Source organism: Emydura macquarii, unplaced genomic scaffold, assembly GCF_026122565.2.
Source record: "Emydura macquarii macquarii isolate MOO-44397 ecotype Brisbane River unplaced genomic scaffold, CSIRO-AGI_Emac_v2 contig_1644, whole genome shotgun sequence".
Lineage (NCBI taxonomy): Eukaryota > Metazoa > Chordata > Testudines > Chelidae > Emydura > Emydura macquarii.
Genome location: NW_027131781.1, coordinates 12,323,109 through 12,335,454, shown reverse-complemented (window position 1 = coordinate 12,335,454; position 12,346 = coordinate 12,323,109). Strand labels below are relative to the sequence as shown.

Sequence of the window (12,346 nt, the reverse complement as noted above, 5' to 3'; positions counted from 1 at the left end):
GCGCACAAGATAAAACAGCAAGGTCTAAAAAGCAGAAATACCTTCCCTTTACCACCACCCATAATGGCTGCAGTTCATGTAAAATGATTACTTACTATCCAACTCCTCCTCCTCATCACTGGAAGAAGAGCCAATAGAAAAGAGAGTTTTAGACTTAGGAATGAGCGGAGAGATTTTGAAGGAGAAGGAGATTCGTCTGGATGGTCGAGTCCGTCTCTGGGCTGAGAAGTGGGTTAACAGCAGACATTAGAGCATGCATGAAAATGCATTTAATAATAAAAAGGAGAGGAAAGCAGCCCAAAGCAACTAACAACAAAGCAAAATAAATGTCTTCAGAGCAGCTGTTTTCAGAAAAGAAATATGCAGCAAAAAATTCAGAGTTTGTTTTCGTTTTTATTTTAAAAGGTGCAGGTTTAATTCCATGCATAACTTTGGGGTCAAGACTTCTCTTATTTTCACTGGCAGCTTTTTGTAGCAGTGCTCAATAGGATATTATATTTGAACAGTTATGTTTCCAAATACAGTACAATTCACCTAACGGATCCCGGAATAAATAGCGCCTACTTAACGGATCGGGAAATTGCCAGGGAACCAACTCAGTGCAATCCATTTCAATGACTCAGAATACTGGTAAGTGGCACAGCTTGTCCATTAAAATGGCACACCAAGTGCTGTTGCAGCCAAACACTTTTGCTGAACTATTGTCTTTATTTGTTTATTTGGTGATGTTGCCACCATCGCCACTCTTTAAAAAAATCCAGTTAATGATATGCCAGTGAAAAAGGTGCTGAATTGATAGCACTAGAGATCTAAAATCCCGTTTATCTTTCAAACAAATACAGCACTGACAGCAGCAACCTTCCTCCTACTCTGCTCTTTCAATGTGCTTAACTCTTGTTCTAAAGGAACTACTTATAGGGAGGCTGAGTATTCATGACCTATTCAGTCCAACTTTAATGAGTCTGCCAACTACGGCACCAAATTATTGTATGCTGTGGATCCCAGTCTATTAATAACAGAATTGAAGCTACCAACTCAAAAGTTTGTAGAATACTTTAATTTTTTGCATTTTTCTTATTTTAATGCAATTTGTGAAATTATAATATTTATCTCCTGGTGCTGTGTGTTTTTCTAGCAGTCAGTGCCAATGCCTCACGGCACGTTTCAGTGCTCTCTTCAATCTACACATATGAAGGCATCTGACAAAGTGGGCTGCAGCCCACAAAAGCTTATGCCTAACAGAAATTTAATTTGTTAGTCTTCAAAGTGCTACAGGACTCTCGTTGTTTTTGCTGTATACAGACTAACACAGCTACCCCTCTGGAACTTTTCACATATGAAGAGGATTCTATTGTACTGGCTTTTTAGATTAATTTATTTTAAGAGAAGTGACTTGATAGCAGGAGACCCTCTAATCTCTGGCTAAAGAGACCATTTTTCTCGAAATAGAGGCATAGTGTCCCATCAGCCATGATAGCTCTTATGGCAAAGTCTTAAGGAATTTAATAGGGATAAAAACTATATAAAATTAGTAGGATTCTATAAAATTACTCTGAACAAAACTACAGAATGGGTCTGATTCTCTATTAGATCTTACAGGTTTTTAACCATACTATACAATTCTACAGCACGGATATAAATCCCTATTAAGTTCTGTAGGGTGGCTATTATTTTCTATTGAACACCACAGGGATTTTCCATATGGGAAAATAAAGGCAAAAAGGAGAAAGAGGGAAGACTGATACTCAACTTGAAATGAGAGTAGCTTTAAGAATTTAAGGAGAGTAGACAATCTTTTTCGGTGCAATTCAGAGCCATGCAAGAGTAGCTTTTTCTTTAAAGAGCAACCTAGCAGACACAAGATAGCACCTACATTTGGAACACTGCAGTTAGCTGCAAGAAGTCACTAAAGAAAATAGAGAGGTGACATAGGAAGTTACCTCTGGGGGGCATTGGTTGGGCAAAAATTTGACCTAACTTTAAAAAACTTTCTTCAAGATCAATGTAATTCTTTTGAGTCCTCATGCCTTTTACCCCACAAAACAATATATGATTTAATGCTTTATTTTCTTAAGCATACAACAATGCCTACAGCAAAACTCAGCCCTCCTGAGCAACACAACAACAACAAAACAGCGTACATATCCTAGAGCTTGCGAGCAATCCTTTGTCACACACGAACTTACGTGCATGCATGCACAATAGAGGAAACAAATGCTAAAGAACCAAATTTCAGTTTTCAAGGAACAACTGAAAAGAAAATGAGTGCAAAAACAAACATTTATAAAGCGACTGTTGTATTTTTTTGGTTCTGTACCTCAAGACAAAACTGAAATTCAGAACGCACAGGATTACCCATACAAAAACAAGCAACAAGATGAAAAATCCCCTGCAAGTGTTTTCTCTGATGCTGGACAATATGCCTGTGCATTGCAGGGACTGATCGAGGTCATGTGACACTCAAAAACCAATGGCACCGCTTATTTCAAAATACTCAGATGCATTTCCCTCTGGAAGGCATTTAGCTGGGACACTTGCAGACAAAATAAGTTTTAGTTTTATTCATATACCCTATTAAACTTGCTGATGGACAAACAAATCATTCATGTTCCCTGCATTTTGGCTCTGACAAGCATGATTGTGAAGAATTATTTCTTCTCCTTTTTAGGTTACTATCTTGTCAGACTGTTCTGAAAGAGCAAAGATGAGCAGCAATATTTTGAATTAGAGAGAACAAGCTTCCTGGGCATGGCTTAGTCCCTACTTCATTTTAGTTATTTTTATTTTTAGCAGTTCCTGGCTTTGTAACAATTCTCCTCACTGGAAATGTGTTATTCCAAAATTGGGAGCAGCCTTCTGAATATTCCAGCCAACAGCTCTTGAGAACTCTCTGATTCTATAAAACGCTGCAGCATTAACATTAATGCATGTTAAGAGCACCAGAAGCCAACTACCTCAGGATAGTGTGGATGAAGCAGGGACAACAGATCTGGAGGGATTGAAGGAAATGCAATCCTAGAAACAGCTCCCAGTCAAACACACATGACAATGCATGTGCAGACACAAATATAAGGCCAAAATCCCCTAACCATTTATCCAGTTGGGTTTTATTCTTAAAGCATTTGTCTAAAAGAAGCTGTTTTCTCTTCCCATTCAGACAACCGTGCAGCATTTGAGATAAACTTTATTTTATAGCATCTAACATAAAATTATTCTAATGGACAGAATAATCATAATTAAACTTGTTCTAGATTTTATTTACCTCTATGAAATCAGAGATTTATTTTTGTGTAATTAAGTATGCTGTAATGAACAAATCAATGTTCAGTTTTGGAAATACAGCACAAGTTGTATATTATACTGTGAGATCCTCCAACAAGAGGTACAAAAGCACTTCACCAACATGAAGGCTCAAAATACCCTTGGGCTGGCAAGTATTATCATCATTACTGGTTTAAAGATGACCTAGCTAGAGATCAATCTGGGTGGCGCTTGTTCTACAAGGAGGCTACATCTCTTTGGGATTTACCATAATGATGAAATGGAGACACAGAACGGTGAAGTGTTTTGCCCAAGTTTCCACAGTCAGTAAGTTGCAGAGGTGGGAACAGACCCCATGACCAAGATTTTCAAAATGATTAATGATTTTGGATGCCTTACTCTTTAGCCGTTTAACTTCAAACATCTTAAAGGGGCCTGATTTTGAGGAAGTGCTGAGCACTTGGCCTCTAAAAATCAGGCTTTTCCAAGGCATCTCAAATTAGCCACTCAACGTTAGAGAGCTTTGAAAATTTAGGCATGTAACTTGTGACTCCCTGTACCCAGCTCTAGCCACCAGACTGACCCTACCATTCCGCGCTAAACTGGTTTGATTAACAATATTCCATATCCATAGCCTCCTGTTTGAGTTACTCCTTTCACTCCCTGTGTTTTTTTACAGAGAGAGAATTCTGGTTGAGCTGATCTCTCTGATAACTAGACAAAAGCAAATATAAAAAAGGGAGGATCTGTGAACAAATTATCTGCTCCCAATTCAGGCCTTGCTGGTACGTGTAATGTGAGTTATGAGGGAAACCTCTTTATGAAATGGGTTGCCGTTTACTTGAATGTGAGAAGGTGGCATAAGTCTCCTACTGATGCAATCCGTTCAGTGAGCCTGACAGAAATTTTCCAAGTAAGAGAGAGAAAAGCGTTAGTGTTGCCAAGCTTTCTGGTCCTCTGAAGAAGTCTGTTTTTCTGGGACTATGTTATTTATAGTGTTTGGTTAGCAACTGGAAATGATGCCAACAAACTGTTTGCTTTTTACAAAAAAAAAAAAGAGCTTGAGCAAAAGAAGGAAAGAGGGCGTGACATAATATAGAGTAATATGTATTCTTTTTATTGGATGGATTTGGTGGTATTTTGGTTACTGTTGCTATGGGACACATCCTCTAGGCCACATGCTTATTAATCATGGAAGAATGAGGGCAATGAACTTACAAATGTCACAAGGCACCCTCTCGGTATGGTTCTCCCAGCATGCTTCCAAATTAAATAAAACTGTCTACTTTAAAGCATCTCTTTTCAGTAGCCTCCTTTTGGGCCTGATGCTCCCACTAAATGACTGTTTTGTCACTGAGTTCAGGGCAGGAGCACCATGATGCATCTAGGTGAAACAGAATTGGTTTTTATAAGAATAAGTCCAAATTAATCTCTGGTGTAACTCTATTTACTTTGTTTGAATGGTTTTGGCCAATGGGCCAAAAACAGACAGGTTGCTTTTAGTAAAATGTAATCCACAGCATGTGAAGACTGATGAATCAACTACAGATCATGTGCATTTCAGTAATGAGAAAAAACTCACAGCTGGTCTCTCAAAACCAATGAGGAATTGTATAAAAGCAGACCAAACACACAGTTCAGCCAACATTTAGTGAGAAGAGAGATGTGATCCTCCCCTTCTCAGGCACACCTGAAATAAAGAAGACTTTGAAAACTTTCACTGAAATTAACTTAAGAAAACTACCCCGAACTTTTGAAATTTGACCTCTGCATCTGTTGCTTCTCCTGAAAGTATGCAACTTGAAGTTATGCCATGCAACCCATGGAAAGACTGATCTTGGTAACAGCAATATTAATGGAGTAAATTTCTTTAGAGAACAAATATAAGGAAGGCCATTCCCTCTCCGATTTAAACACTAGTCTTACGGCTTTTCTTCTGAGGATACAGAACGTATGGATTTTATGGCCTGGTCTACACTAGAGACTTTTGTCGACCAAAGTCAGCTTTTTGCACCAAAACAGTGACGGTATACACACTGCAATCACCCCCTGCAGACCCAATTCCCATGATTTTGCAACAAAATAAAACCACCTCAATGAGAGATGTAGAGCTTTTTGCACCAAACTTTTAGCGACAAAGCGCCATTGTAGACACTGTGCTCGGTTATGTTGCTATAAATGGCCTCCAGCAAGTGTCCCATAATGCCCATCATGACTGCTTGGGCCATTATTTTGAACTCTGCTGCCCTACAGCCATCCGCCCCTTCTCCTTTAAAGTCCAGAGAACTTTTGAAATTCCACTTCCTGCTTGGTTGGCATGGAGAGCTCATATCACATCTTCCCAGCTGACCAGGGAGGCTCCAAGCACCAAACGCTCTCCCGCTTGGAGAACACCAGAGCTTCTGGATCTGATCGGCATTTGGGGACAGAAGGCTGTGCAGTCTCAGCTCCACTCCAGCCAAAGGAACTTTGATACGTATGGTCAAATTTCTCATTTAATGGCAGAAAAGTGCTATGAACGGGACACGCTGCAGTGCCATGTGAAAATCAAGGAGCTGCGGCAGGGGTACCACAGGGCTAGGGAGTGAAACCGTTGTTCTGATGCACTTCTATAAGGAGTTGGAAGCCATCCTCAGCGGTGACCCCACATCTACTGCCAAGAGACCTGTGGATACCTCCAAGGGCCTGAAGGCAGCAGGCACCAGACTCAAACCCAACGAAGAAGTCATAGACGAGGAAGTCAAATTGGAATATGATGTGGAACAGGGAACCAGGTTGTTTGCTGACATGGGAAGCCAGTACCTCTTCTTGTTCTGGAGGGTTTTAGCAAGTTCCAGCCCTCCAGCTCTGGCATGGCAGCAGGAGGAGAGGGGAGCTTTTTTTTTGAGCTGATGCTGCTTGGTTATATGAGGTACAACTGTTCTTTGTTTTGTTGTATTATACATCTGGTCGAAGGTATAGAAATGCGCAAGAGTAGCTGTGTTTGCATGTGCTTCCCATTCCCCTGTTTAGGTAGGCAATGTGGCAGAAAAGTGTGTTAATGCACACCGAGATTTCATGGGAATCTGCTGGAGATTCCTCAGCAGAGCTGCTTCGTTTCTTCCCCATTGTAGGAAACGTTCTCGCGCCAATTGGCAATGACTTGTGCAGGGACCAAAACGGCACACAGGGGAGCAGCATAGGGATCCTCTTTGAAGCTGCACACTCTCAGGAGTAAGATATTGGCTTCTATAGACCCGCGTGTGGAAAATAGTGCCATAATTTGAAATTTTGTTCCTATCTACCTGCATCAATATCCAAACCACCACCAAGAACCTGTTCCCCAGCTTGAGTGCCCCCTCCCTCTGGGCATAACTCACCATGTCCTGGCTGACTGTTGAACTGTGAACTTGCCAGGGGACAGTGAGAACGAGGTATATTTTACAGTAATGCATCAATGCTATTATTGCACTCATAGTAATGCTTCTGTTCATTTTTTATTGTGCTTCTACCGATGTGCTCTTGAGGGAAAATCCCTCCACATCTGCAGAGCGCCTGTGGCTGATAAAAAAATGATCACGGAGAAGCAAAGAGGAGATGTTCCAAAAACTCCTCCAGTTGTTTGAGGCAGGGGGGAATAAAAAAAAAGGGCATGGAGACGCACTGTGTCTGAAAATCAGAAAATTGATAGGCAGAAGAGGAGAGAAAAGCAGGACCAAGTGATAGCAGGTCACAAGCACATGATAAAAGCCATGGAAGATCAAACAGAACTGGTAAAGTCACTCATAATGCTGCAGACTGAATTCATGCGTGCTCGGCCCCCCATCCCCTCCAGCCAATACAGAACTGCTTTTCATGCCCTCCCCAACTCCACCCACACATTCCTACCAAACTCTTGGTCTGTCTCAGCCTGTTCACTCCACCCTTTCAGACAGCTGGACTTATATCCAGCTGTCAAAGCTCAAACTGCCCCTCACTGCTTTCTCCTTTCCAGCCCAGCTTTCCGTGTGTGTTGTGAAAAACTGTTATTTAATGAAGACATACTCTGTGAAGGATAAGCAATCTTCATTTGTGTCTTGCACACAGTGGCTGCACCTCACATTGATACACAGTGCAAGCTGAACAACAGTCATAGCATAGCATAGTGCTGTTTATAAAGACACCTTATTGGTGCTCATTATTAAAATGATTCCTCAAGGCCTCGCTGATTCAAATCCCCACCTCCCACATTGTGCCCCTCTAACAGCCCTGACATCTGGTTCTTCATATTCAGCCACAAGGTGATCCACCTCTGCGCTCCACCCACCGGGAAACTTTTCACCCTTAGCTTCCCAAATTTTATGGAGCACACAGCAGGCGGCTATAAACATGGGAATATTTTCCTCGTTTAGGTCTAACCGGCCATGAAGGCATCGCCAGCGAGCTTTTACTCTGCCAAATGCACATTCTATGGTCCTTCAGCACTTGTTCAAACTGTTATTGAAGAACTCCTTGCTGCTATCTAGACTGCCTGTATAAGGCTTCATGAGCCATGTCAGAAAGGGGTAGACTGGGTCTCCCAGGATCGCTATGGGCATTTCGACATCCCCCATTGGAAAAATTGAAAACAAAGTCCCTGTACAGGCCAGTGTTCCTGAAGATGTGTGCGTCATGACCTTCCCTGACCAATGAGTGCTGTGTGGACGGGTACAATCGTTGTGATTACAGTGCTTTTTGATCATCGCTGTAATTTGCATCAACAAAACTTTCTAGTGTAGACAAGGCCTATGTCTCTACATCTCTCAACTCTCCAAGACATGGAAAAGTAATACCTCAAAAGAAGAAGTATTATATTAACAGCAGAGAAAGAAATTCAAAAAGGATTCAGGATTTATCATGAACAGTTTTTATAATATACTCAGGAAACATCAGTTCTGATACCAATAATTTATGTTAACAGAGTAAAATAATTCTAGGTATGCAAGGGAGTAAATTTGAGTCTAAAAATGAGTGATGGCCCTCCCCTGTGATTAAATACAGTAAAGAAGTGTATGTCTACCTTAAGTAATACTGGAAAGAAAGAGAAGGTGTTGGAGGGATTTTATCTTGGGAAGTTAGCAAGGAGTACTTAAATACTACATATGGGATGATAAAGAAGAAGGAAAGTCATGTTTACTCACAGTCAAGTCCTGGTTGAATGATTGTCATTAGCGAAATGGATTTGGTCAGTGGAGAGGTGGCAGAAGAACAGAAACTAAATCCATGCGGTTGTGATCTTTGGCGTGTCTGCAAAATAGAAAACAAGTATATTAAGCAAATATGCCAAACACCACCCTCACTCCAATTGCTGACTACACTGTAGTGTTTAAATGTATTAGTTGCCCAGTGGCTGAAGACCCTCCCTTTAAATACTGGGACATTAAAACACTCAAGAATATCTGCCCCAAAGGAGAGGTCCCAAGTAAGGTGGTACAGCACAAAAATGGGGAATTGCAGCATGACAAAGAAACAGAGGAATTGTAAAAGTGAAATGCAACATCTTTAAAAATGTGAAACAAATATAATTATATAACAAAAATATAGGCAAGCACAGGCAAGCCAATAAAATGTATGTAGTTTATTGTCTGAGGGCCAGTGAAAATACCGCTGTGATTTCAACCCCTCCAGCTGTAGCCTATAGAGATGATGTTTGCTTATGTTAAATAGAAACGTATTGAAATGTAAGTAGAAAATATGGTTTGGGGCCTTAAATTTGGGCTTGATAATAATAAGGCCTAGTAAAATATGAGTGAAGTGAGATAATTAAGAGGCGAGTGAGAGAGAAGTTCTGACACAACCCTATGTCATTTTGTAAACAGGTTTTGGTTTTAACTAGTTTTAACAAATATTTTAGACAAAATGTGAATGTTTTGGAAGAATGCTATCTGTATTGATAGTTATTGGAATGATATTTACATAGACATTAATTAAGATCATGTGTAATGTTTAACAGCCAATGAGAAAGTAGAAAATATTTAATTATGGTAGAGGATATATTTACAGTAAAAGGTAGGCCTAATGTTAATTAATTAAGGGTGTTATTGTGATTATGTTGTTGATTATATAAATGATAGTATGCTAATTTTAGATTAGTGTGCTCATTCTCCATCAGAGAAAGGATTATATACCCATTTTTCTCATCCAGGGACAGATCACCCTAGATGCACTATTTTATCTTGCAACATAGGTATAAATGCAATGTAATGCCTGTTTGCTTTAACTAATTATTTTAAATAAAGTCTTTAATTCTGTCACTCATTGTGTCATTCAGTCCTCCAATACATTAATGTATCTGTAACTGCCACGGAAGCTTGAACCTTAAAAGTTCAGTTTGTTTCTATTCCTTATCCTTTAAGCTATTAATTGGGAACACACAAATCAAGGTTACACAGTGTAACAGGACTGACAGTACAAAATGGTAAGAGTCTGACACTAAGGGTACGTACCTGAAGTGAGGGACTTCCAATGAACACCATTCATCAAAGCAATGGCTACTACATACAATCCCACATAGTAATACCAGCTCTCACAGATCGTGAGACATGGTTACTCCCATCACCTTGGGAAGTGAGGATTTACTTAGGATGTAACTCAAATGCCACTTTCAACAATACTTTGACGCTCAAGTGACAGATGCACCAAGCAACACCAATTTCATCTGTGTGAGACTCATAAAGATGTCCAAGAAAATCAATGTGCCAGGATCAGCCAACAAAGACTCTCTCTAAACAGGGACAGCTGGGTAACCACCAGTTCTTTGGTGTCTTCCCAGAACAGCATTACTGCAGAAGTGCGGCTTTCAGAAATTCAATGCATTTAATGTATTTGAGACTGGAATGCCTTTTTAATAAAATAGACTGAAGATACATGTCCACAAAACACAGGCCCAGCTCTCCAGATAAAATCATCCCTATATCAACACTTCTCTCTAAGTAGGTGAAACTAAATGTGCATAATTCTCCATTTGTGACATTGCATTTAGTTGCTGCGTGTTACATTAGGATGAGGCCATTACAAAAATCAGGATGCAGGTTATTATAAAAGAGAAAGGTCCTCATTTTCTTATACGTTATGGGTATAAATCTAAAAAACATAACAGATAAAATAATACTTAGTACTTATATATGCATCACATCTTCAAAGTGCCACATAGACGTTAATTTTTAAGCCTCATAACACCTCTATGGGAGAAGTGTTATTAACTGCATTATACAGAGGCAAGTGACTTTTCCAAGACCATCCAGTCAGTGGCAGAAACTCAGGAGTTCTTTGTTTTCTGTCCTAGGGTCTAACTATGCTGCCTCTATGGCTGAGTAGCAAGGCTGCTTTGATCAAGTGGGAGTGATGCATGTGGGGTCTTTTAGCTTTTGTCAGGAACCACTCTATATTAAAGATGAAGATATTTTGTATTATGCATGCAAGGGGGACCCTCACTTGGGCAAAGCTCGGGAGCCTTTGATTTAGAGTTTTGTGAAAACTCAACAACAATAAAAGTACAGCTTTACCTGCTGGTCAAACCCTCTGATTTCCCCCTGCTCAGATTCTACTTCTTCTTCAGTGAGTGAGACCAAGGAGCCACGTTCATCACTAGCGAATGGACTTCGCCTGAGGTCTTTGGAACTCAGGGAGGAAGTTTCTAAATTTGAGGAGGGCTTCTTGTTATCATCGGAGTCTCCTGCAAGACCTTCTAGGCTGTAACTGAAGAAAAATCAGAGAGGTCAGAGTCTGAAAATTCTTAAGGCTTTAACACACAATGACTTGCCTGACCTGTGTGCATGAGCCATGCTCTAATTCAAATAGGATGCAACCTCTACATTCACAGTGGAGTGAAACATATATTATTCCCTCAGTTTGTGTTACTTTCTTGAGCGATATGTGTGACCTGGTGTGGGTAGCATCTTATGGCTTGATTTAATAATTATATCCCTTTCACTGCAGACAGCAGTATCTTGGTACAATCAGGCAAATGGTTGCCTGAGAATAACAGACCAATACATTTCTGTGTTACTGGACTCCTTCTCACTCTCTTGAACAGTGCAACAGGAAAACTGAAAGCATTTTTAGGTGTGCTTATTTCTACTCAATCTATTTTCTCAGCTTTAATGTAAGGCTCAATTTAAACTAGACATAGCTGATATATGCTGATTCGATTTGCACCTGAATAGATGTTCTACCATGAAATGTTCTATACCTTCCAACCAGGGCACAATAGGCACAGTGCCTAGGGCCTATGAAACTTTCAGGCCCTACCAAAAAAAAAAAAATTATATATACTTTTTTATTTTTATTTTAAAAAACTATTTATTAATAGCTTAAAATCAAATTAGTTATTTCGGTCGGGGGGCCTACGAAAATCTTAAAATGGCCATGCCTCCAACAGTTATGAAGTCATTGGTTTATAGACAGCAATATACTGAAAGTGTAAAACCCTTCTTTGCAGAAATGTTCCTTGATGCTGTTTAGCATTTGCCATTATACAAGGCTTTGGCAGACAGCAGGGCATTAGTGCCAAAATCTCAGTGTTAAATAAGTGCTGTCTCCATCAGCCAATGAGTCACATTTCAGCTTTTGCTTACGCAGCTAGGTTATCCAACTGAGCCAAACATGATCACTTGAAACTAAACAAAATAAAAAGCATGGGTGTGCAACACTGGTGCTTATTAAAGAATTGGCCAGACTCGGGCACAGTGATGGCTGCTGATATGCAAGTTTTCCCTATGAAGAGTCATGCTAGCATAGGTCAACTCTCACCTGCAACACCAACCTCCCCCTGCTTTCCTCCACATATCATTATATCACATATAATTCACATTATCATCCCAGCCCCAACGTTCTATCAAAAGCACTGTATTCAGCACCTTTATCCTGACCTGGAGCATCTCTTGCAATTCCAGACCTGGGTCACCTTACAGTTCTGGAGATGCACCTCGTTCCTGACCTGCAGTACCCCCGACTATGCCAATCCTAGATCCCCAACACCGCTCTATCACTAAGCTTAATTCTGATGTGTAGCAAACTCTGCTATTGTGAGGGCCTTTCTTGAGACGGGTGCCTTTTGTTATCGTCCAATATACGATAGGAACTAAAG

General features: G+C 40.3%; 1 protein-coding gene across 5 annotated transcripts in view; it reads right to left on the bottom strand.

Moving 5' to 3' along the window:
• The window catches only part of AKAP13 (A-kinase anchoring protein 13), a 297,054-nt gene that overhangs the window by 57,272 nt on the left and 227,436 nt on the right, over positions 1-12,346 (bottom strand). For all 5 annotated transcript variants that reach the window (XM_067555646.1, XM_067555644.1, XM_067555647.1 and 2 more), the window contains 2 exons: positions 10,764-10,956; positions 8,400-8,505 (listed from right to left, as the gene is read on the bottom strand). In XM_067555646.1, coding sequence (XP_067411747.1) covers positions 8,400-8,505; positions 10,764-10,956 — 299 coding nt within the window. The remainder of the gene's footprint in view (positions 1-8,399; positions 8,506-10,763; positions 10,957-12,346) is intronic.